Below are 24,785 nucleotides of genomic sequence, written 5' to 3'. Positions count from 1 at the left end.
CTCAAGGTCCATTCCAACATGCTGGAGAAACTGGTCCTCAAAGTTGACCCTCATCAGGTTCAACAAATCAGGTTCAACAAATAGTCAAATCCTAAGTCGAAGTTTAAATCCATGGCACTAAACACACCGCGCTCCCTCACAGTGTCCTTCCCATGTGAGACTCGGGAGCAAACTGCTGGACTCAACAAGCAGAAACATTTTATGGGGGAAATGTTGCTAGACCTAGACGACCACACACAAATCTGGTGCCAGGTGCCATAAACCACACCATGTGGTAAAGGCAAGAAGAGATCCATTGTTTATTTGTTTGCTGAGAGGTACAGGATGCTATATCACGTCATTTTGTTTAAATATTGTGTGATATCCTGATTTTAATATCTTTTATTTATCTAGATGAATAAAATAATATCTTCGGGGTAGTGGCCATGTTCTAATTAAAGTTAATACTGGTGCGTCCTTTATATGTGTAGCATTAAATATTAGTTACAAGATAAGATACAAATGGTCATAATGAGAATGACTATTGTAGTAGAGATAGAAGAACCAAAGCATCTTTCAGTTGTCAATAACATTGAGGGGAATGAATAAAAGAATGGAAAGGCCAAGGCTTCTGGTGTACATTCTTCTTTATTCATGGTATAGATCTATGTAATATATGTAGATGTTACCTTATTCTTGTTGACACTCTTTTTGGTGCCCAAGTATACTTAGTGATTCTACCGAAGACAGTGCAATTACATTTACAAAACTTAGCAATCTTATTTATATTATTGACAACTTTATTGATAAGGTTGTTACGTATCCATGTAAAATTCCAAAGTATACGAATAGAATTGGATTGTATTTGGTAAATTGTTGAATATCATACCAGGTAGGCACCTCTGTAGGTCTTATCGACAGCATACAGGCTTGAAAAAAGTTGAACGAAAAGAGTTACTAACCACTTGTGAAGTTGTTGTTGTTGCAAAGGTTGCTGGGTAATCAAAATGGCGGCGCCCACGAAATTAGGACGGTGAGCTGTCAGATCCATCTTTCTAAGATTTTGTCGTAATTGCTCGGCCGATTTGGGCGAAAGTTTGGCTCTAGATTGCTGATCACTATATCTTGGTCCTGCAGATCGTCGGCTGCTTGTTTTATCACTGACGTGGTGAATTGACGGGTGGTTCTGTCGTCCGAAGGGAAGGGGGAGGGGGGCGTAACATGTTAGGGTTTCAGGGTATCCGCAGGTGATTCAATTTGCAGCCTCTAAACAGTGGGTTCCTATACAAAAAAGAGGAGAAAGCAACTGTTAGTAACTCAACTATCTGACGTTACTGGCACACAAACATACCCTCATATGAAAGCCCGACATCTCAGCTATCCGAAAAACCACATTTCGGCATGAATCTAACGGCGAGAACTTCCGGGAAACTGAAAGATTGACCCATGACCTCAAAACCGCACCACAACCCAGTGAGGAGGCCATGTGCTAGGACAAAAAAGTCCCAACTTTATACCCCCTAAAAACCACACAAACTCAGCTTTTTGGCCCTAATCACAAAGTTGAAACCCTCCCCTGTCACACCCACCTCAAAACTGCCAGGATTTCTACCCATTTGACCAGGAAAAAAATCTTGAAGTTTTAGGCCCTGAACTATAATCGACCACCATCAATTTGCATGGCGGATTGACCTGCGGATCCCCTTCACAGAGCCCAAGTTCAGAATTTTACAAAAAAAGTTTTATCATACAATGGAGACAGGGGTTGTTACATATTATCCTAAGTATGAAAGAATTTCAATGATTTATACTCCCCTGGGACTCACTTTTATTACAGGTATCATGGCTGCCATCAGAGTCTGAAGGGGGGGGGGGGGGGCAGGGCATATATACCAAGAGCTGTTTTCAAGAAACCTGGCATATGTAGGCCAAGAAATGCCAAAAGCTATTCACTCTGACACACAGAGACTGCCTCTACAGTGACAGAGACCTGAAATTTGGTCATGAAGTGTTGTTTCAGAGGCTTTGTAGGGACTTTCAGAAGGTGTGTGCTGGGCACTTAATAAAGTAGGTCAAAGCCAATTTCACTCAATGCACACACCACTTTCGTCATTTTTTGTTATGAAAATGGCACTGACAGACTCTGGTATGCTGTCATAATACCTGTCACATGCTAACATCATGCTAACATCCCAAAATAGTTAGCAAAACACAAGATAATGGGGCTTAGTAACACACCTCCTGTATCCATGAGCTCGACCGCTTTCGCGGCTCCTCCCCTGGGACGTTGCCAAATAACGTGGTTCACGTCCAACCTAACTCTTTTGGACTATTCATAATTTACTTTTGCAATTGCCAATAAAATGCAGGTCAAATGAAAGAGTGATAGACTCTAGAGTCCATCCTCCCTCTCAAGTCATTTTACACCAATGGCAATTTTCATTGTAAGCAGTGCCCATTAGCACACCAGTGAACCCAAAACAGCTAAAATATAGGAAATTCTCAACAAATTTAGCATGGCATGTCCCCTGGGACCATATTTCACACATATGGAGGTGTATTCAGCCCCAAAATAGCTAAAAAGGGGGAGGGCAGGGTGATACCTGGAACACTTCAGGGTATCCGCAGGTGATTCAATTTGCAGCCTCTAAACAGTGGGTTCCTATACAAAAAAGAGGAGAAAGCAACTGTTAGTAACTCAACTATCTGACGTTACTGGCACACAAACATACCCTCATATGAAAGCCCGACATCTCAGCTATCCGAAAAACCACATTTCGGCATGAATCTAACGGCGAGAACTTCCGGGAAACTGAAAGATTGACCCATGACCTCAAAACCGCACCACAACCCAGTGAGGAGGCCATGTGCTAGGACAAAAAAGTCCCAACTTTATACCCCCTAAAAACCACACAAACTCAGCTTTTTGGCCCTAATCACAAAGTTGAAACCCTCCCCTGTCACACCCACCTCAAAACTGCCAGGATTTCTACCCATTTGACCAGGAAAAAAATCTTGAAGTTTTAGGCCCTGAACTATAATCGACCACCATCAATTTGCATGGCGGATTGACCTGCGGATCCCCTTCACTGCTACAGTCTGTGTGGAAAAGCGATATCAAGGAAGTTGAGAATATTTCATGACAGCCTAAATGATATGGAGTACACAAATGAACCCGAGCTATAGCGTTTTTACGTAGTATAATTTAGTTTTAAAACACGAAATATAACACTGTTGAGTGTTGTTATGATGATGATGGCCTTGCTACAGATATATCACACAACGCGCAACGTCGTCTGTGAAAATATTTATTTGTGGCAGTCCAAGAAACATCCTTTTGCCATTTAAAGCACTTCAACTGCCTTCTAAGTTTAATGTGACCACTAATGCTACGGACACATTTCCAGTAATTCTTTGCTGTATCTTTAATATTACCTGGATGTCTAACCTTCTTCACCATATTTTTCCTTGCAGGGTGCTGTGCCGTACGTTACCCAGAGTATCGTCCAGCCTACGCTCCTACTGCACAGCACAGGAGCCGCCACCCTATAGACCCAGACGGGCGCTCATGTACGTTCCTGGGAACGATGAGAGGAAAATTCTCAAGATTCCGACACTGGATGTGGACTGTGCTGTGTTGGATTGTGAGGATGGTGTAGCAGCAAACAAAAAGGTTTGGAACTTGTTTTTGGTTTATTACTAGTATAATAATTTCAGGGCTCGAAATACCACATGCAAATGCATGTTTGTGCAAGTAAAATTGGTGTGGTGCAAGTAAGTTTAGACCAAACTTGTACCAGTGCAAGTTACTTTTGTCCTCTAATACCTGACATTAGAAAAAGCTTACACACACCGAGAATATTGTCTGTCATTGAAAGGTAAAAGAAGATAACACTAAATAAAAAAAAGCCTAAATTTGTTATTTCTAAATTTGGTTAGACATCCAGGTAAACTATTTATTTTAGACAAATCCATCTCTACAATGCTAATGATTCCTATGGTGCTGTCTTACCTTGATTTGCATATGAGTTACATTTGCATACTAATTAGTGACTTTAATATGTTCAACTGGTTTTTCCAGTTATATGTATTGTATTGAGTCGTTCTACCACTTCATTCTGGAGATGCTTAAGACTAGTTGCTGTGATGGATGTCACTCGAAGAGTCGGTGTCAGGTCAATTCCCCGTCATTCACTTTCCCCGTCAGTGGTCTGGATGTTTCCCGGTCATGTTATGGAGGTTATTACAAATCATTACGAGTCGCAAAAGTTTTGCCAAGAGTTTTATAAAATTTCCTATAGAGTCTAGACCTTTACTTTGAGGTTTTTTTACCTTAGATCACCTGCACTCAACTGACGCACGAGAGATTTTCATGTTGCCGGCTCCGCCATCTTGGTTATTTACGCATGTTGGAAACCTCTCATGGGTACTTTTACTGACTTTGTATGGGTACAAGGGCAGACTTAAACCAAACTATAACATGAAAAACGACTGTTTGTGTATTTCAAAAAAGCTAGGATCTACTTATGTTGGGAGATTTACAAGCGATTTGGACCGACTGGAAGTGTAATCACTCGGCCTACTAGTATGGAAATAAGATATTTTCTGGAAGACAACGGAAACTATTGCTACAAGCTGTCTGAAAATGCTTTCCAAGTAATGAAATATACACTCAAGTAGTCCCTTAGGATTCAAAACGAGAAAGAAGTAATGTTTCTTCAAAATTTGTGCAAGAAGCATGACAGGGAAAGTGAATGACGGGTAACTGTCCAGAAACTGAAGAGTCCAGAAGAAATCTATGGATCTTATCGAGTTGTAGACATTGAAATGTCTTTGATTGAGCCTAAATTCACAGTTTTTATGAAACAGTTTGTACAATTTCAAACCAAAAATAAAATATGCTACGGAAAAACAAATATCCAAACATGTGGTCTTTGTGTATCCCCATTTACTCACGTACATTTGCAGATTTTCAGAAGAGGAGATATTAAAAGGGGTTAACAGTTCACTATTTTGGGTTGTGCAAGTAAGTTTCTTTTGGTGCAAGTTACCTTTGGCTTAACTTGCACAGGTGCAAGTTGACTGAAAAGTGTATTTCGAGCCCTGAATTTAGTATATAAAAGAAAAGTTATGCCTCTTTCCCATCCTTAAAGTCAATACACTGAGACTGTATTCTTTGTCATTGTTATGGTAATCCAACAGCTGTTTGATGCTTAAAATCCAGAAATTTTAAACATGAAAACTGGTAGTAGGACTGTGTACCAAATACCCCTACCGTAACTATAGTAAGATAGTTAAATTACACTTACAGGTCCATTAGATTTGGAGTCTGCATACAATGTCATCCATCCATAAAATTTACTTACTGTGGCCTAAGCAAAGAGTTGCCTTCTTTCCTTTCTCCTAGGATGAGGCCAGAGCTAATATAACAAGAATGTTGGATGAGGTTGACTTCGGCAGGACAGAGTGTGTGGTCAGAGTCAACTCTGTGGACAGTGAGCTGGCTGATGATGTAAGTTGTACTTATCCTTCTCATAGCTTCCAGTGGAGTTGTAGAAAAAAAAACATCAACAACGTCAACTTGTAATTTGGCAAACGAAAAGAATACAAGCCCTTTAACATGAATTGTATATTGAAGATGACTGAAATAATGTAATTTGAGCCATGATCAGATTTGCATATGCTACCTCCCTAGTGTCACTTTTACAAGTATTATTATTAGGCTATAACACAACATGTTTGCCTATTTTGGTCTGTCTGACCATCCATATGTCACTTTGGATTATTAAATTTACTTGAAACTCAGGATTAATAAACAGGAGCCTGACTTGAATAGAATCCTGTCAAAACATTGCGCCAAAGGGCCGCATATACATCTGTAGATACAGATACAGATATAGAAGTCATGTAGCACAAACTTGTCCACAATTGTGATTTACTAATATTGGTAAATAATGGTATAATATATGTTTTGATATTCTATGACTTGTTCCCAACAGGACCTGTTGGCTATTCTACGAGCCAAGAACCTGCCCTCTGGCATCATGCTGCCTAAGGTGGACAGTGTAGAGGAACTTCAACAGGTGAGGAACAACAGTTTATCTTTATACAGATGGATGTAGTGGAGAGACAAAATTGTCTAGAAGTCACACTTTTGACTACTGATGTTCCTGGCTTCACTTTTTTCCCTGGGAAAGGCACTTTGCTTGTAACTTTTCTCACTCCACATAGGTGTAAAAATGTGCACCTGACTTTGATTGGGGGCGTAAAAGTTGGTGGAAGGAGAGGTATGGATCCGCCTTATATTAGACAGTGGTTTAACAACCCACTGACCCTAAAGTCTAAAAAGGCTATGGGACTACCCATCACCCTACATTTTGCTCCCACAGTTTGCTGCAAACCTAAACGCTGCAGTGGCAGAGATAGAGGCCAACCCCATCTTCAACCTGATCACAATGGTGGAGAGTGCGAGAGGCTTGATGAACCTCCAGGCTATTCTAGAGGAGGCTTTCAACCTGGTCGACATGTCTCCCTTCAGACTAGCTGCTGTCACCTTCGGGTCTGACGACTTCTGTGCTGATATAGGTGGGTGTTTGAAGTGGACGTTTTTCTATTGAAACATCCATTTCAGCAAAAGGGGCAATTACAGAATTGACTTTTAACACCAGGCATTGTCTCTATAGAACGTGTTGCTGTCCCTGGTGCTGATTTTACTGTCCCACTAACACAACTTTAGCTGTCCCTGGTGCTGAATGACAGTCCTACTAACACAAGTGAATTACATTTCGTATTAATCCACAGCAATATATGCATTAGATGTGTTGAAAAGCATTTTCGGCAGCCACAATTTTTTTTAAATAGAATTAGATGATTTTAGATCCCATCACACTTGAACCTACATTTGTATTTTGTTTCCCAGGAGCCAGCAGGACCAGTGATGCTAAGGAGCTGATGTATGCCAGACAGAAGGTTGTTGTCACGGCAAAGGCCTTTGGCCTACAGGCCATCGACCTGGTGTCCATAGACTTTAAAGGTAGGTCAATGCTGAATGGAACTGGTGCAATGACCAAGTGGGTAGAGAGTTTGCCTTGCATTCGGTAGGTTGTGAGTTCGATCCCCGGCTGAGTCATACTAAAGTCTTTAGAAAGGGTACATGCTGCTTTCTCAGCATTCAGGAAAGAGTATGGAAGTTGAACACAGACCACTACCCGTGGACTAGCCAGCCCTCTACTGTAGTGATTGCACGAAGTTGTGTGGCCCAAGGCTACTGAAATGGAGATGGGCACTGCCCTAAACCGGAAGGACTTTGATTGATGGTTGGATGGGAAATGGTTGGATTTGTAAGGAAATTTGCCTTAAGATAGATTGCTCGACAGAGTCAACAATCTCAAGTTTTCTCCAAAGTGTAATAAAATGAATGTTTATTTTAATCAATGGACTCTTACATTTGTCTTCTAGATAAGAGCTAGCCCAAATAATCATTTTCACTTTTAGAAATTTAATGTTTACGGGTACCATTGATTTTTTCTCCTTAGACACAGAGAGCTTGAGAAGACAATCAGAGGAAGGAGCCAAGATGGGGTTTACAGGTATTTGATAAGGCTTTGCTAGATTAAGTGATAACTGTCTTTGCAATATTATTTCATGTCACAAACATGCAAATATGTGGAGGATGCAAGGCACGTGCATGAGCTTGATTCTCGCAAGTTAAGACAGAAGTTATACATGTAACATCACCTTTTACCAACCTAAAACCTCTAAGTTGCAACCAAAGAGGATTATGACATTTCCTTGAGTTGTTTACCATTATTGTTTGTTGTTTGTTTCTGCAGGTAAACAGGTGATCCACCCCCTGCAGGTGCCCATTGTCCAGCAGGCGTTTTCCCCCAGTCCTGAGAGGGTCGTCTGGGCACGTGGTCTCATCCAGGCGTTTCAGCAGCACCAACAGGAGGGCAAGGTGGGAATGCTGAGTTTTATGGTACATATGACAGGTTCTGGTTTACAGCCGTGACACACCCAATCCCTTGATCTAAGAAGTTAAAAAACGTACAGTTGGGTCAGTACTTGGATGGGAGACTACCAAGGAAGACTGGATGCTGTAGCCGGGTTATACTAAAGACTTTTCAAAATACATACTTCTTTCTCTGTAAGAGGAAGAGTATGGAAACTGAACACACTTCACTACCAGTGAACTAGCCCCCTGCTGTAGTGCTTGCACCAATGTGTGGCCCAGGGCTTTGAAGCGGAGATGGGTGCCAGGCACGATGCATCTTCTGATGAAGGAGGTTGGCCCCCTTGTTCTGATGTATGGGCAACTTTAGCTTAGCTTTAGCTTTTATAGCAGGTCCTAACACAGGTTTCAAAACAACTATGTGAAACAGACCCCAAACAATATCTTGCACTCATGATGCATTTCCGTCTATTTTCTCCAGGGGGCGTTTGTGTACGAGGGCAAAATGATTGACAAGCCGTCCTTGCTGCAGGCACAGAACGTGGTTCAGTTAGCAGAGGCTGTAGAACCATCAGGATCTCAACAGTGATGCACAGACCAGATGGACCCAAACTAGGGCTCGAAATCTGTTTGTTTTTCATCACCAGTAACTTGCCATTAGGCATAACACTCCAGTTTTTTTTACAGTAAGTACTAGGGGTAAGACCAAACTGTATGGTAATCTCCAGGCAGATTTACCAGTGGCATAAAATACAAATGTAGTATCAAAGCTGGCTAAGGAGTGGCCACCAGCCCAGTAAGGTTACATTCACTCGCATCACAAAGGACGCAACTCCCCCTTTGTCCTACATGCAATACTGTGTACATGTTCCACTGCATGTATTACTATCCTAACATTCTAACAAGGCACCAAAATGCAAGAACTGTATCTTTAATGTTCACCTTTTCTTGGTACCCTAACTTTAGGGGCTAATTAGTTTATATGTATCTAACAGCAGTCAGAAATGTTGCAATACAAGGTCAGGTTATGACCTAAAAACTTATGCAGTAAAAGTATAGGGAGTAAGGAGTCACAAAATGGTCCCTTTTTCCCTCCTCTGAAAGTTTTAAATGAAGTAGTCGAGAAATTTGATGTCGATTATAGTATTTATATTTCCTGACTGACATTGTGTTATATAAAAGTTTCTCATATCTGTATATCTGAATAGTGTAATTTTCCACCTAGATTATGGTAACGCACTTCAATACATTGCAGCTCAATATATACATAGGCAGTTGATGTTTAGAATGGGCAGAAATATGAGCTGTTTTTTTAATGATTTGTTATTATTTACTATTTACATTTCATTAAAAAGTACTGACTCTAAGAAGTACTTGCATAAGATAAAAGTGGCAAAAAGGTTGCCTGAGCAATTGTTCACATCTTAGATTAGATATTACTAAGAAAGAAATATGTTTGAATTATTGTACTATTAAATGGCAAAAATGCTCAGAAGGCTCAAAATCCATTTTCTTCACCAGTCAGGCATGTGCAATGTTCTTAGTAAACATTTCCATTATTACAAAGAAGTGAGAAGCAGCCAAATCAACATACACTTTGTTTGCTTTGCTCACTTGTTGGTTATAGCAAAGGACCTGGCTCTAAGCACCAAATAAAACAACTGAGTGAGCAAAGGGAACGACATGGTTTCATTCGGTGGTTATAGCAAAGGATGAGGCGTTATGACACCATAACACCTTGGGCAGATAAAAGGAATCCTTGTTTTCTTAAATTCGTTTAGTTATGATATATTTGTGCATAGTATTTATACTACCAGTAAATGAATTTGATTCTACTCTTTAACTATTCATACAACAGGCACTCATGTATCTTGCACACCACATTCAGTAATGACAGAGTCAATTTATTTTCTCAAGAGATTCTGTTTATTCTATGTTTACAAGCATACCCCAACCTGGCTCTTATATGTCAGTGTTCCCAACACTGGCTCAAAATTTCATATTTAAGAATGCCCCATACAATGTCTCTTATATCTTGGTATTCTCTTCACCACCTCAAAATTTCATATTTAAGAATGCTTCATGCTGGCTACAATGCCTCTTATACCTTGGTTTTGGTCTCTCCTACATGAACTTCTCGCTATGGCTGCCTTGAAGTTAAAGGTCCTCCTCGGCACTGATACACGCCACCCTATCTCGCAGCTCACTAACTTTCCTGAGCTTTCTCTAAGGCTCAAATATTTCATCTAAGATACTGTACATTCTTCTGCATAGTTTTCATAATGCTACAAATCAATATTACCCTTCTTGATTTGTACCCCTATCCCATAGTTGGGGCGTCCAATTTCCATGAGCTTTCTTCCTAGCTCAAGTATTATATCCATGATCTTAGATACTGTTAGTTCTTCTTCTGAACACTTTTCATAATGCTTTACACATTGAAAATATGTAAAAAAATCTTCATTACAATGGAAGGTTATACTTCCTGATCGCCATATCAACTTTCTATGAGCTCTCTGCAAGACTCAAGTATGTCATCTAAGATCTTACATTCTGCTACCGGTAGTTCTTCTGTACACTTTTCATGTTGCTTTACACATTAAGAACATACATCTACAGTACAAAGGAAGATAGCACTTCCTGATTTGTACTTCTATCCCATGATTGGTACGATCAACTTACCATGAGCTTTCCACACAGCTCAATTATCTAATCAACCATTTTATATGCATTTGATACACATTAAAAACATGAATCTTCACTACACTTTATGCTTATCTTATAGACATTGGGATACACTGGGAGATGTGCCAAAGCAAAATATTACCACTACAACACTTCTGTGATGACACACTGATGGGTATGCAACCCAAAACAAAAGGCTCAGTGAAAGCATTAACAACTTTTGCTGACTGTACATGATTACATTTTGTGTTTTTTTTTAAATTTATTTGTTTTTTTTTTCTTTGGAACTGAGGGACAAGCTTGTCTTTGTTCCCTGCCACTACTTTGTTCCTTTTGTGGTTTTAGCTTACATTTAAGAAAATTGCAGTCAATACACATGTACAGTGCACACTTATCACACAAAAAAGGTTTTAGTGATTCACATCACAAGCCAAATAACTTAGACCAAAATACGAGCGATCGCGATGATGTCACAGTGACGCAGTGGTAGGCAAAAAGCAGCTGTTTTCCAAAAGATTGATTTACATATTAACCAGTAATTTGTGCCACTAATTTGAATATCAATTTTTGATCCAATCTACTGACATCCTGGTAGGCAACAATCGTCCAATACCCCGAATATAAACAACAACAGCGATCGCTCGTATCAGACAGTCTAGCTACCCTCACGGCTTTAGCGGCGGCGGATCTTGTTGACAAACTTGCGGCCCTTTCGCTGGAACCACCTCTTGAGCTTCTGCAGTCTGTTTTTCTTCTTCAGTGTGGGAGCTGTGTTCTCCTGGACAGTGGACTCCACATGCTGGTCTTCCAGGTCAGTCAGCTGAAACGGGAGGTGAGAATTGTTGTGGTCAGTCTTGTGTACAGGTGAGATTTATTGTGGTCAGTCTTACCTACAGGTGAGACATGTTTTTAGTTTTGCTGTAAGCAAGATATTCTTCAAGTGGTTGGGAAAATATAATACAACATGAGCAATGATTGACTTAAATGGTGTTTCAGGAGATTTGTAAATTGTCTTCCCTTCCTGGCACCTTTGTAGGCTCACATAAGAATAACATATTGGAAGCATGATGCAGCACAAACACATCATAGGAACAGATGTATAGATAAAGATGTACAGGTCTATATCCCTATACTTACCTCAGGCAATGCTGCATCCAGACTTGTGATGTTGCTGCCGTTGTCCATGGTAGATTTGTGCTGCAGGTACCCTTCAAACCACACGTACTGCAGGTCACTGATGGAAACTTTGTCTGTAACAACGGACCTAGAGTCCACGCATGTGGTGTCACTGCTGTTGTCCATGGCAACAGATCTGCGCTGACCGGAGTTCTGCAGGGCTGTTTCATAGCACACGTACTGTAGGTCATCAAGCCTGTCTACATCGACAGCCCTAGAGTCCACGCCACATGTGGTGTCACTGCTGTTGTCCATGGCAACAGATCTGCGCTGGCCGAAGTTCTGCAGGGCTGCTTCATAGCACACATACTGTAGGTCATCATGCATGTCTACATCGACAGCCCTAGAGTCCACGCCTGTGTTGTCACTGCTGTTGTCCATGGCAACAGATCTGCGCTGGCCGGACTTCTGTAAGGCTCCTTCATACCACACGTACTGTAGGTCATCATGCTTGTCTACATCGACGGACCTAAAGCCCGGGACTGTAGCAAACAAGCTTTGGTCTGTGCTTTCAGACATGGCCGAGGTCCCGTCAGCACCCTGGATATCGTAGAGGCTGGACGCGGCACGTCGAAGCTCGACAACCAGACTAACGTCGGAGGCACACGTATCTTTGGCGGATACTCTTGCATCTACGCCTGCCCTCCTCCTGAAGAAACACAAATATCACAGTGTCAAAACAGGCTGCTGCTCGATTAGAAAATTCATGGCTCTGCCCCTGAGGCTTTGCCAAAAAATATCCATCAGTCATCAGTTCTGTTCCTTCACAAAGTTACTTACGAGCCATTCCTGCTAATTTCTGCATGAATCACTCACCTGCGGGGTGACTTCTGGGGCTGAGGAGCAGCTTCAAGGATATCCAAGTACCCCTGCTCCTTGAGATTAGCCATCATCTCCTTTGTCCTTTTGCAGACTTTCTCTGCTATCTCGACATTCCTGCGCAGTATAGCATTCAGTTCCCTGTAGTCATCAACACATCAGTACAGGTCATCAACACATCAGTACAGGTCATCAACGCCTGTTCAGTTTAGCTCAGAAAAGATTGTTAACACTTAATCCTGTGGCTTTATCCAAGCTATCTTAAGTATTGAACAATTTAGATAAGTTTTCCTCCTTTTTTTCCCAATAATTTGCAAAGCACACTGGGTATATTTCAAAGGTGACTGTTATACTAAGATCACGAATACACATATCATGCTCAAACAGCAAGCAACAGTTTTTACCAAATGTGCAGTTTGATCATATCATTTTTGACATATCATGCTTATTTTCTGTTCACTGACACTTAAATGTTATATTCACAGCAATCATGGTCAGGATACCTAAAAAAAGGTCCCTCGATGCAGAAATCGACTGGCTCCTACTTACTCAAACTCGTTATTCCTCCTCTGAAAGCCTGCCATCTGCGAGTTGACGGACGCTTTCCACATCTTCTCCAACTCCTTGAGCTGTTGCTTCATTTCCTGCAACAACAAAATTGAACGCAGGTTGACATTCATTCAGAGAAAGCTTTTAACTGGTTGATTGACAGATTGTTTGGTTTGGACTTGGTTTTAAATTTGAGTCCTACAATTATTTTCTTAGGACAAACCAGTAACCTTAAACAACTTTTATGTATAGAGAAAACAAGAGTAAAGATTTACCTCAAGTGTGTCCTCTGATGACACAGCAGAAGTGTCTGGGACTGTGGGGAGTGAAAGTCTACCTCCCTCTGTTGTGGGCACATCGCTGATGTCTGTACTGGCCACACGCTGTAGGGAGCGAGTGTCGTGGGACTCCCCTACATCAGCTGACAGTTCCTCCAGTCTGGGTTCCTCCCTAGACTCCACCAGCACGGCTGCACTTTTCATCCTGTCATCTGCCACACCCTTCTGTGGGAGGTGTCAAGTTTGTTTCTGTTATTCTCTTGTACAACTGCTTTACAATCAATAGTGTGTGGGTTTAATCGACACTGCTGTTAGTATGTAACACTTGTCATCTGTCTTCATAAAGTGACTGAATGGTGCATTGATTCAGGGACAGGAACCTTCAGCTGTATGGATGGTGTTCAGCACCAAGGACAGGTATTTTTGTCTATGTGGATGGTGTTTAGCAACAGGGACAGGTGTGTTTACCTGTGTGTGGATGGTGTTCAGCACCAAGGACAGGTATGTTTACCTGTGTGTGGATGGTGTTCAGCACCAAGGACAGGTAATTTTGTCTATGTGGATGGCATTTAGCAACAGGGACAGGTGTGTTTACCTGTGTGTGGATGGTGTTCAGCACCAAGGACAGGTGTGTTTACCTGTGTGTGGATGGTGTTTAGCACCAAGGACAGATGCTTTTATCACAGTAATCAGTTAAAGTTATTTTGGAAGAAACACTTTAAAACTTACACAGTATTGGTCTAATGATGGCTTTTATGGTGAACTCCACACTGAAAATCCATTCATTGCCCAAGCAAGTTTTATATCAGTAATGTACTTGTGATTTGTGTTCCCACTGCTGATATTAAACACTGCAAATGCATCCGTTTACACCCTACTACATCAAGACCCTCTGTTCTTCATTTAGTTCAGAGTATACAAAGTGATGTGGGAAAAAAGTCGAACTGATCACATGACCAACCTTCTTCTCCTTCCTATCTTGCTGGTCCCCACCACTGAGCACATCCACGCTCCGAACTATCGGAACTCTCTTCATCAGATTCTGTGGAATAAACCATACTGAGAACATGGCACACATGTAACGTTACAAGGACATCATATCATGGGAACTGAAACATCTTTGTCACAAAATGTTAGGATACTATCCAAATTTTAAAAATAAGGTCATTGCTAAGTTGAATATCTTTTTTAAACCTCCTTGATAACATAAACATATAAGTTATACAGTATAATGTGATGTTGACTTCTTGTTTCTAAAGCAAAGTTGTCCGTCTCACCTTGAATCCGATCCAGGGTTCGCTGCCCACCGTGGCTCTGCCCGGGCCCACCTCTGCCGAACCGTCCGGTCCGCCCGCCGACTGGGCTTTTCTCGTTCCTGCCATCTTTCTGTACAAGTACAAATAGGTACAGTTACTGGTACTAGATGTTTGTGGAGTTTTAACTTCATTGTTACCCCCCCCCCCCCCTCATATTAATCATGAAGTCCACAGCCCCCTCACACAGTCGTTCGCTGTCTCTTCTTCAACACGTCTGTATTGTACGACCATGGCGCTAATCTCCATATTACACATGGTGCTCCTTTATGTCTTCCTTGATTAACGTCTCTTATAGTATTTGATTATTCCTCCAAACTTGTGGAAATATCTAAAATCGTAATGAAAAATTCCATCGTTGCAGGATTTATTGAAGCGAGATACCACGCGCATGCGTACGAGGTGTTCATTAAGAATTTCCCCGGCATGCCCCGCAGCAACTTAGTCGCTGTTCCAAAAAATGACGTCACATTTACAACTTTATTACGGTGACGTAAATTTGGGACCTAGTGCAATCTGACCCCACCTGCTACGTATATGTACACGATACGACTACATTATACTATACCTCAACTAAAACTATTGGCGTGCTAACACACATTGCATATCTCAGCTCTGCGATAACTGCATGCAGTTTCTCCGGCAAGTTACCTTTTACGTATAACGTTACCAAACTTGAAAACTCAATATTATTTTGTTGGAAAAGATTATAAAGTTGACAAGCACTTACCGTATGATCTCCAAAAGTCACTAAAGGTTTAGTCGAATTGTAAACTCGTCTTCTTCGAGATATCCTCTAACCCACAAGAGACGCACGTCTCGTCGTTTTAGAGAATATGCGATAATAATCGGGGAAAAGTCGAAATTGTGGAGCACAAAAAAATGCGTCCTTTTCTCAGACTAATACGCACTGAGAATGTAGTTTCTATTGTGCGTCATTGTGCGCATGCGTTGTTCGAGCCGCTGTTATGGCTTTTTCCATGACGTCATAAACACGAGGAAAGGTACAAATTTCAAAACTTAAGCTTTAAAAAAGATATCATTTTGTTGTTCTCAAAACTTTGCATATATCAATGTCAGTATGTGACAGTCTGGGCAAATGTCAGCGAATAAAGGTTTTGGTATAACGTTATAGCAGCAAATGAACTACACTCAAGTTCGGAAACTTGAATTTTTTTATTGATAATCTCTTCGTTATTTCATCAGTTATATAACGTTACCTTCATATACATGTATCTGAAAAACGTATTCAACAACCCTATAATATACAACATTTGTCATGTCAATTCAGCAAGACTTTGAGAGTTCGTCAAAAAATGCCGAAATTCCCTGGAAGGTACTCTATAATCTTTATAGCGAAATCACCATGGGAAAGACAGATGCGGTTGAGCAACATTATGTAAATATTCCATTCTTTTAGCATCCAGCCAACCAAGGACGCAACACATTTGATATGTTGCAGCCACTCCTCAACTACTTTTCCTCAGTTCATTGAGTGGCATTCTCCTACGCAGAGACATCCAACGACGCCAGCAAACCGCCTCTTGTCTGTACTCTGCTATCTCAACCGTCACCATCAGTTCCTGTTGTCTTCGCCACAAATCAGCTTTCGGACAATCAATTCAAAGAATAGGCTTTTCAGTTTTCGAAATGGATCTCACATATATAAGGGATCATTAATATTTATAAGCAGTGCGATCAGCAACTGATGGTGACTGTTGAGATAGCAGGGTACAGACAAGAGGCGGTTTGTTGGTGCCGTTGGATGTCTCTGCGTAAGAAAATGTAGAGTGGATGCTGTGACCAGGTTTGATTTTATAACCCCATGCAATATTAATTTCCTATCGAGTATCCTTGTTCCTTCGCATGCGGCGACCTATCCCATAATACAACAGCATCAACACGTCTATCCCTGCGATCGCGCAGCCGACGATGATTGGACGAAGGGTGGTGACTTTATTATCAGCTTCACACACTTCAGCTGGAAGAAAAAAATACAGATTTTCATTTATTCTAGTTTTTCAACGGTTCCTTTATGTTTGGCCATCTCAATCAACGATCGAAGATGGTATATACATGTCCAAGACATACTTGTATGTCTGGTCAATAGTAAAGATACAATGTACAGGATGTAAAAAATACCCAAGGTAACAAGAAACACGTGCGGCTGACACAAACCTTGATCAAACTTGCTGTTTTTCAGCCCGAACGGTTCCACGTGGACGTTGATGGCTCTCAAAGTGACGTTTTGGTTCAGAGTGATGTTTGCGCCGACGTTGCACCGGTAGGAGAATCCCAGTTCCCCCTTGAAGACCGTCAAGTTGTGTTTCGAGACGTTAACAGGTACATCTGTGCGTATATGGGAAAATGTCATTAAAACGTAGTTAGAGTGGTAATTTATCATATAACTAGCACTAAATTGGAGCACAGCCAACGCAGATATCCAATTCTCCAAATATTGTATTGCATTATTATATTTCCACCTTACAGCATGGCACACCTACAAGCAAACAATGGAACGCATCAACTAATCACAATGCTATAACCGTCTTTATGGAGTCGTCCATAACGTCCGGAAGTATATTTCCGTTTTTATCCAGTTGTAGAGATTGAATTGTTTTTGAAAACGTTAAAAAAATCAGTCCAAACATTTTCACTTTCTTACCTAGTTCTGCAGGTTGGACATCAGGAAAGTGAGCCTTGTCCTTCACGTAACGAAAGTTGATGTCAGAAACCATGAACTTGTTCACCGTACCGCCCTTCCCACTCTGGTTCTTGAAGGTCATTGTCACGACAGAGAGTCCGCCGTCGAAGATCAAGGTCAAGGTAGTTGTGGTGTTGGAACACTCTCCAGTGACATTGACGCTCTTGCCCTTGGGTACATTCCAACGGGCCGTAGCTTTCTGTGAAACCGTGCAAGATATGTACATTCAACTTTAATTGTAACAAGCTTAAACACAACTCCTTCACTGTATATTTCCTTTTAAGACAAGCGTTACCAAACATCTGTCTTCAGAATCCAGTACTGTAACCCAAAACACATGAGTGGCTCAATGAGCCTTGTGTTGTGGTGAACTTCAAGTAAATAGAAATATATAAATTTTTGTATATATATTTATGAAATTAAAATTTACCAGAGCCTGATACAATTGTTGAACTTCATTGTAATAAGTTCTAAGTGGGCACCCGTATTGAATTGACATGACTGTGTAGTTGTAGCCATGAGTCATACTTGCTCTCAACTACACCGTCGGACCTGAGCCAAACCATACTTCCAATTCTCCACCTGTCCGATCACCCCATTTCCACCATAAATGTTGTCACTCTGTTATATTCACGTGCGGACGCACATCACGGACAGGACAAAGTTAAAGGCCAAGATACATAAATGGAATATGTCAGGACATGAATCGTGGTCTAGTTGAAAAATGTTTTACAAGCTAAAGGCCTTCACCTTTGGCCTTGCCAATGCGCAGTTTAAACTGTGAACTGGCCTATTGATGTCTGTACCTCCTTGTGCTGTGTGGTGTAATTGACCTCTATCTGCAGACCCATGAGCGCCATGAAGCAGATTTTGTCGTCATCGTCCGTGAGCGTGAAGTTCAAAATGCTGGGGTCATGAACTGGGCGTGGCGTGGGAACGGTTGCCATGGTAGTCATGAGTGTTGTGGTGTTGGTAGGCTCTGGGGTGGTCTGCTTGTCTGCCGCACACTCCTCGACTGGGTAGGGGTGTTGAAAGAAAAAGAGATAATTCCTCAGTGGATAGAAGGACCCTTCAACCGACTGTATCAGGCTGCAATTATAAATTAATATGCATTGTAAATAGAAGATACGTTTATTTCAAATTCTTGCCCGAGGACTAATTGCAGGTGACAAAAGAAAAAAAGACAGGCAAATAATGGTAAGCACTAAAATAGTATAGTAAGTGACTACTCTAGTCTAACTTTAAGATGTAACTCATTGTAAATATAGTACTATGCTACATAAGAAACGGCATAAATTTACTCCAAATACTGTTAAAGTATCATTACACACCACATAGTCACTAGAGTAGTTTCATTTCATATAGTAATTGCCATTGCCATGCGTTGTATCTTTCCAATTGTTGTGCAATAATTTTCTATATATTTGTTCATTTTGCAACTCCTTTGTACGATTAACAGCGTGGTCGCAAACTCTTTGGAAACGGACAAAAACTATAGATACGCGCGGCTTTCATTCACATAAATGTCGGTTTTGCGCATTTGCAGTTGGCGATATCAGTTTAGTTATTACTATTACGTCTAAGATTTTGTCTTTTCTTATATGCTCCTGAATGGCATCTCCAAGGTCAGACACGGAACTCACCAGGGTCAAAATGGCCGCCCTTCACCTGAAACGGCTGAAGTTGGACTTCTTCAAACCTGAGTGTGACGTCATCGTTCAGCTCCACGGCTTGTCGGGAGTTACACTTGTACGACATTCCCGTAGAGCCGGGGAATGCCGTCAGGTTTTTCCTCTCGACGGTTTGGCTCGTTCCTAAAAGAAAAATGATGTGCTCAAGTCTTTCAACAAGCTCTAAAGACCGAAGCCATATTAATGACTCCGAATTGTCCGAGTATCTTATCACACTAGCTATACAGATCTGTGTGACGCAAACTCCGCTGTCTATTAAAGCCCGTAACATGGCTAGGGGGTGGCGGATGCTGGGCAGGCCGCTATAAGCGATATTGAATCAGGCTACTTATCAAACTCTAGATCTGTGGTTACACACACCAAAACAAAGTAAAACGCCGTTTTCACGGAGGTTATATGATACCACAATGGTTGACGTAGGATCCAGCTCAGTCTCAGTGTTTTATACGTGTTCTTGTGGTATCTAGTACACCCTTTACTACTCAGAAGAAGAGCGAGAAATGTCACCAAACGAATAGTAAATCGCTAAGACTGAGCCGAATCATTTTTATACACCTGCTTGGGGCTGAGAACAATAATATCGTACGTTGACTAGAAGATTCCAAAGAAAATAGATACAAGGCAGTGTCCATTCAAACATTATAATAGACTCTTAAATTTGTTACCGTTATTGACACTGTCAGGGAAGCGAGCCTCGGTTTCCATGTATTCCAAAATCATCTCAGACGCCTTAAAACCGCTGTCTGTGTCAACGCCCGCAAGGTCGTCTAGGCCTTTCGTAGACACGAAGACGATGGTGAGGTTGGTCAGTCCTCCATCCAACATCAGCTGTAGGGACGCTGTGTCGTTCCCACATGTCCCACTCGCCGCAGTGTTCTTTGGTACGTTCCAAACGGCTAGAGCGGTCTATTTAAAGAAATCATGAACATGTTTCAAAATTACTTTTTCTTTGCGGTATTTGCTTATGAAGACCAGGTGAGCAGGTTATTAGAAATCGAAGAGATATTAAAGACCAATATCAATCTACATTGATTATAAAAGTATCAAATTCAAAAAGAGATTGCGGTGATAAAAGGATGTTTACTTATGATACTTGGCGCAACATAGATAAGATATTACAAAGTAGTAGATTGCGTCCATTTCTTTCTGAATTACACTTATTTCTTGAATTTGGAAGGAAAAACACAATTTCAGACGACAGATTGACGCAATTCGGTCGTCCCAAACGTCTCAAACCAGTAAAGGTGGACTCTCACTGCAGTTGGGGCACCGGTGCGGTACAGCGGGGTTCGTTCACTGCGGCACTGTTTTGTTATTTTCGCGATTTTTGATAACCTATATATTGCGTAATACTTGAAAGAATGACTTCCTAGTCAACAAAATGTACAAAATGGAAGCAAATTAGTTCTTTATCTCTGAAAATCGTTGAGTCATCTACGAACCCTGCAGTGCCGCACCGATGCCACAAGTGCAGTGAGAGTCCAGCTTAAGCCATCCGCTTTATGCCAACGTGCGCTTATACCGACTACGTAGATACAGGTTTAGATACTACGTGTTAATGGATTGTAGGAGAGAAGTAGTACCTTGCCAGTTGTCCTGGTATAGTTGACTTGTATCTGAGCCGCCATGAGCGCCATGAAGCACACATTACCCCTGCTGTCCGTCAGGGTGTAGTTGTTCTGGGTGGGTTTCGGCACGGGAATGGGGCCGGGGTGCGCGGTCGTTTTTACGGGAATGGTGTGAGCGCTGGGTGTGGTGGTGGACATGTCCGCCGCACACTCCTCCACTGGACGTGTGAAATATATATGTGCATATGTAGGTAGAGGAAATATTTTCATTGTTCTTATCCGTCGGTTCTGCTCTCCTATTGCAACGAATATGACCGGCGGATGAGAGCATGTGAATGTCTGTTATTAGTGATATCAGTGACAAGAGAAATCAAGATGTTGTAAATGACAGTAGGGAGGGGAAGAACTGACTTGAAATTCAAATAGCGCATGTTAACGTATGGGGTTGAGTCCACTTACACCAGAATTCCGATATGGTTAAGACATTGACAACACTTGTGTAGTTGTATAGGGCTTTCTAGATGTGTCGGTTTGGCTTGGGTGGAGAAAACAACGAGGACCATTAGAAAGAGATGTAGACATGCAAAAGAGGCCGCAAATGGCACGCAAAATAGGCGCGACAGATACTGTTTCACGGAGATTAGAAAGGGTTGCCATGGGGAGAGACTGCACTGAAATGTTCTAGCATTCACCTTTACTAAAATTGCCTCCCTTGACCAGGAAGGGTTGCACCTGTAGGTCTGAGAACGTTACAGAAACGTTCCCCACGGTTACGTTTACGGCGACGTCGCACAGGTAGGACCGGCCGGGCATGGCGTGGATGTCGTGAGGAGGGCCGCTCTGGACTCTCGTCTCTCCTGGTAGATGCAAAGAGTAAAAGGTAAATTTTTTATAAAAAGATAAAAACTCCCATAGCCTTTATGGGGCCTTACGGACAGTGCACTCTGTTTAGTGCATGTAATAAGCCGGTTCATCGCTTTAACTGCGCATGCATGCGCATCGAGATGTATTGTGGGTGAAAGACACTAACTTGTAAACAGTTTTTGTCTAGACATGTCCAGATGTGATTTGTTTATGTTTTAGGTGCCTTCAACCTTGACATATTAGTAACAATGCCACAATGTATGCACGGTTTAAACGGTGAGCGTGCTTATTGCAATAGAAAGACGGAGTCAATGCCTCTCATTTTACCTCGCAAACTGAAGTAAGGTACCCATTTCACATAGATTGACCTAGGATAGTTTTGTAAAGAGCCAATCCCAAGGACACGACGTATAGGCAGGAATCAAACCTTTGACCTTCTGATCCCGTGTCCGTTATTAGACTAACAATTCGGTCATCGAGCAACGGACGCAATAAAAAATATAACTACTTAATTAAGAGTCTGGGTGGGCGGCAAAACTATAAGATGATTAAAACTGAAATCACCATCGTCATTGCAGTCCGGAAATATGTCATGGTTCAGCACATAACCGGTGATGATCTCTGAGGCGTAGAACACCGTGTCGTTACGTTCAAACTTGACGGTGACGTTGAAGCCGTCTCCCCAGGATAACGTGATGGACGCTGCGGTGTCCTTACATGTACCCGTGACGTCAGCGTTGGCTGGTAGGGGGTAACTGGCAACTGCCTGGAAGATGGAGAAATTTTTTTCGGTGTAAATCTTGTAAAACTTACAAGTAGTTCTACTGACCGGTTAACCATTCGTAATTTTCTTACTATTGCTCACTCCGTCTCTTATAGGAGGATACAGGACTTCAGAATGATGAACTTCACTCGACTAGTAAGTATATGGTAAACCTGGTTACCATCACCTCACAGAGGACCGGAATGAACTGAATTTTGTCTATGAATTACCAAGGATAGAAATATGACAGCACTAAAAAGTTAAAGTTCGATCTGTCTAACTGATAATTTCATACGGGCTAGACGAGATCCTAGGTTAGATGAAAAATGCATTCCGATTGAAATGAAGTCGGGAATGCTAAGGTTCATAATGTCTTGGGCGAGGACTGAGAAGGACATGTATAGCAAACATGTCCTATTAGGCAAATAATCATACCTGAAACATTTTAGTATATATATAGTACCTCGTAAACATTTATGACTCTCTCGACTTGCTCAGGAGTCAATAAACCAACTACCGAGGCAGCTACCATTAGTCTGAACATAAAGGACGCGAACCTCAGTGTTGTTGCTGTCGTTCTTTACATACGGCACGTGGAACGTCATGCCGACAGTCATGAGGAGGCAGGTGTTGTTCTGAGCGTCAGATACTGTGAAGTGGCCGACAGGGGGCGCAGTTGGGTCCCACTCCTGGCCTGGGAGAATCACGAGAAAATCAATACAGTCGTTATAACCTAGACCTTATACTTCAGATTTGTTTCGTAGCTAATAACAACTTGTCCTAAAATACATGACTTTGGAAAGTTGGACGAAATTAAACTATGTTTAAGGCTTACACATCATACGTCTACCCACAATTTACCCACCACATCATATTTCACGGTGCCAAAGACTTCTTAGAAAAATATGGTTATTATATTTTGTAGATCCTTACTGAATTCTCTATGTACCAATGTATCAATATCATAGTGACTATTGTGTGGCCATCCGCTGTCATGAATTAACTACATGTACTTGGAATACAGGTAATTTATCTACAAATATAATACACCTTACTGGGGGTTACTAAACCCTCCCCACCCCATAACTTAACTGTTACACGCATGTCTGTTTGCAGACATTCATGTGATGTTGTCGATAGCTGGACTTTGGTCACCTTTAGCCCTCCAGGCCGCCATTGATGTCTACGATAAATGTATTTATCTACGTATACGTAATGATATTCTCGTGGAGCTAGGCAACAGACACAGATTGTTAGCTAGCTTTCTACTACTCACATTTCACAACGGACGATAAGACAAGTATGGTTAGGCAGGACAGCCACGCCATGTTTCACTTCCGTATGAGGGTTACCTGCGGACGAAGTTTGCCGAAACTTTGGCTACAACCACCTGTTTGGTTTGCAGTACAAACTCTAACCGCCAGAGGTCATCTACATTTCAAAACACGAAGAAAATATACATGCAACTTACAAGCAAGGTAGTCTTTTGTGTAAAATAAAGAGCTGCATCAATGCATAGTTATCTTTAATGTATTCTTTATTCATTGACACAACAAAAGTGCAGCGACTTTCATGATGCCTTCTTCATCTATACATACATACTTGTAAGTGGATATATAAGGAGTTACGAACAGGTAACGTTATACATGTATGAATATATCAACATGTCAAGTTAACAACGTAGCGTTCAACTGATTCTAAGGTCTAAACTTTTTTTCCTTTTTTTTCAAATTCACTTATTTGCACAGACTCCTCCTAAATAGAATGCAATTTAATTTATAACGTTAGGATGGAATGTATTGAATCCTTTCGTACAAGCAGCAAGTTGAGGGAGATTCTATAACTTTATTTACTACATTTAATACTTTGAATTGCTGTATGTTAAGTTTCGAGAACAAAGTAATAATTTCAGAAATCGCCGCCTTAAAATTTGTAATTTTCCTCTTATCTTTTATGACGTCATAGAACAGCCGCCAACCTAACAAAACAGCGGCTCGAACAGCGCATGCGTAGAATGACGCACAATAGAAACGACCTTCTTGGTGCATCTTATTCCAAGAAAGTGACGCAGTTTCGTGTGCTCCAGAAATTTCGGCATTTTTTGGCTTATTATCGCATATTCTCTAACAACGACGAGACCTACGTCTCGGTTCTTGGTTGGAGAATATTTCGCAGTGAGAGTTCATTCGTTATTTGACGAATACGAGTTTAGATTCGGCTGAATCGTTATATCGACTATTGAAGATTATAAGGTAAGTACTTTTCAAGTTTCTCATATCCCCCAACAAGGTAAGAATAAGTCCACAAGTTTGGAATACGTTGAAGTTATTTTGTCGCAGTTTGTTGTCGCAACCGCAATTTGTTGTCGCAGAGTTAACTGTTAACGTTAGCATTTCAATACTTTTAATTGAGGTAAAATATCATGTAGATAGTCGTATCGTCGAT

The 24,785-nt window shown here is 41.3% G+C and overlaps 3 protein-coding genes across 3 annotated transcripts; 1 reads left to right on the top strand and 2 right to left on the bottom strand.

Annotated features, from left to right (window-relative positions):
- Positions 1 to 930: 930 nt before the first annotated feature.
- On the top strand, positions 931 to 9,601 carry LOC118427312 (citramalyl-CoA lyase, mitochondrial-like). Its single transcript, XM_035837040.1, has 9 exons — positions 931 to 1,012; positions 3,454 to 3,652; positions 5,387 to 5,491; positions 5,979 to 6,062; positions 6,369 to 6,564; positions 6,899 to 7,012; positions 7,515 to 7,568; positions 7,812 to 7,936; positions 8,412 to 9,601. The coding sequence occupies exons 1-9, from the start codon at positions 987 to 989 to the stop codon at positions 8,517 to 8,519; spliced, it is 1,011 nt and encodes a 336-aa protein (XP_035692933.1). The 5' UTR covers positions 931 to 986; the 3' UTR covers positions 8,520 to 9,601.
- Positions 9,602 to 10,880: 1,279 nt separating this feature from the next.
- LOC118428103 lies at positions 10,881 to 15,792 on the bottom strand. The gene is made up of 8 exons (XM_035838076.1): positions 15,481 to 15,792; positions 14,715 to 14,823; positions 14,399 to 14,479; positions 13,435 to 13,662; positions 13,160 to 13,254; positions 12,608 to 12,751; positions 11,753 to 12,440; positions 10,881 to 11,435 (listed from the first exon to the last, which is right to left on the bottom strand). The coding sequence occupies exons 2-8, from the start codon at positions 14,817 to 14,819 to the stop codon at positions 11,289 to 11,291; spliced, it is 1,488 nt and encodes a 495-aa protein (XP_035693969.1). The 5' UTR covers positions 14,820 to 14,823; positions 15,481 to 15,792; the 3' UTR covers positions 10,881 to 11,288.
- Positions 15,793 to 15,907: 115 nt separating this feature from the next.
- Positions 15,908 to 24,044, bottom strand: LOC118427310 (lysosome-associated membrane glycoprotein 1-like). Its single transcript, XM_035837038.1, has 11 exons — positions 23,617 to 24,044; positions 22,898 to 23,034; positions 22,142 to 22,343; positions 21,406 to 21,570; positions 20,729 to 20,931; positions 19,811 to 20,051; positions 19,098 to 19,268; positions 18,261 to 18,469; positions 17,416 to 17,653; positions 16,929 to 17,099; positions 15,908 to 16,731 (listed from the first exon to the last, which is right to left on the bottom strand). The coding sequence occupies exons 1-11, from the start codon at positions 23,666 to 23,668 to the stop codon at positions 16,592 to 16,594; spliced, it is 1,929 nt and encodes a 642-aa protein (XP_035692931.1). The 5' UTR covers positions 23,669 to 24,044; the 3' UTR covers positions 15,908 to 16,591.
- Positions 24,045 to 24,785: the final 741 nt, after the last annotated feature.

This window comes from Branchiostoma floridae, chromosome 12 (assembly GCF_000003815.2).
Source record: "Branchiostoma floridae strain S238N-H82 chromosome 12, Bfl_VNyyK, whole genome shotgun sequence".
NCBI classification, from domain to species: domain Eukaryota; kingdom Metazoa; phylum Chordata; class Leptocardii; order Amphioxiformes; family Branchiostomatidae; genus Branchiostoma; species Branchiostoma floridae.
This window is presented reverse-complemented; position numbering and strand designations above follow the sequence as displayed.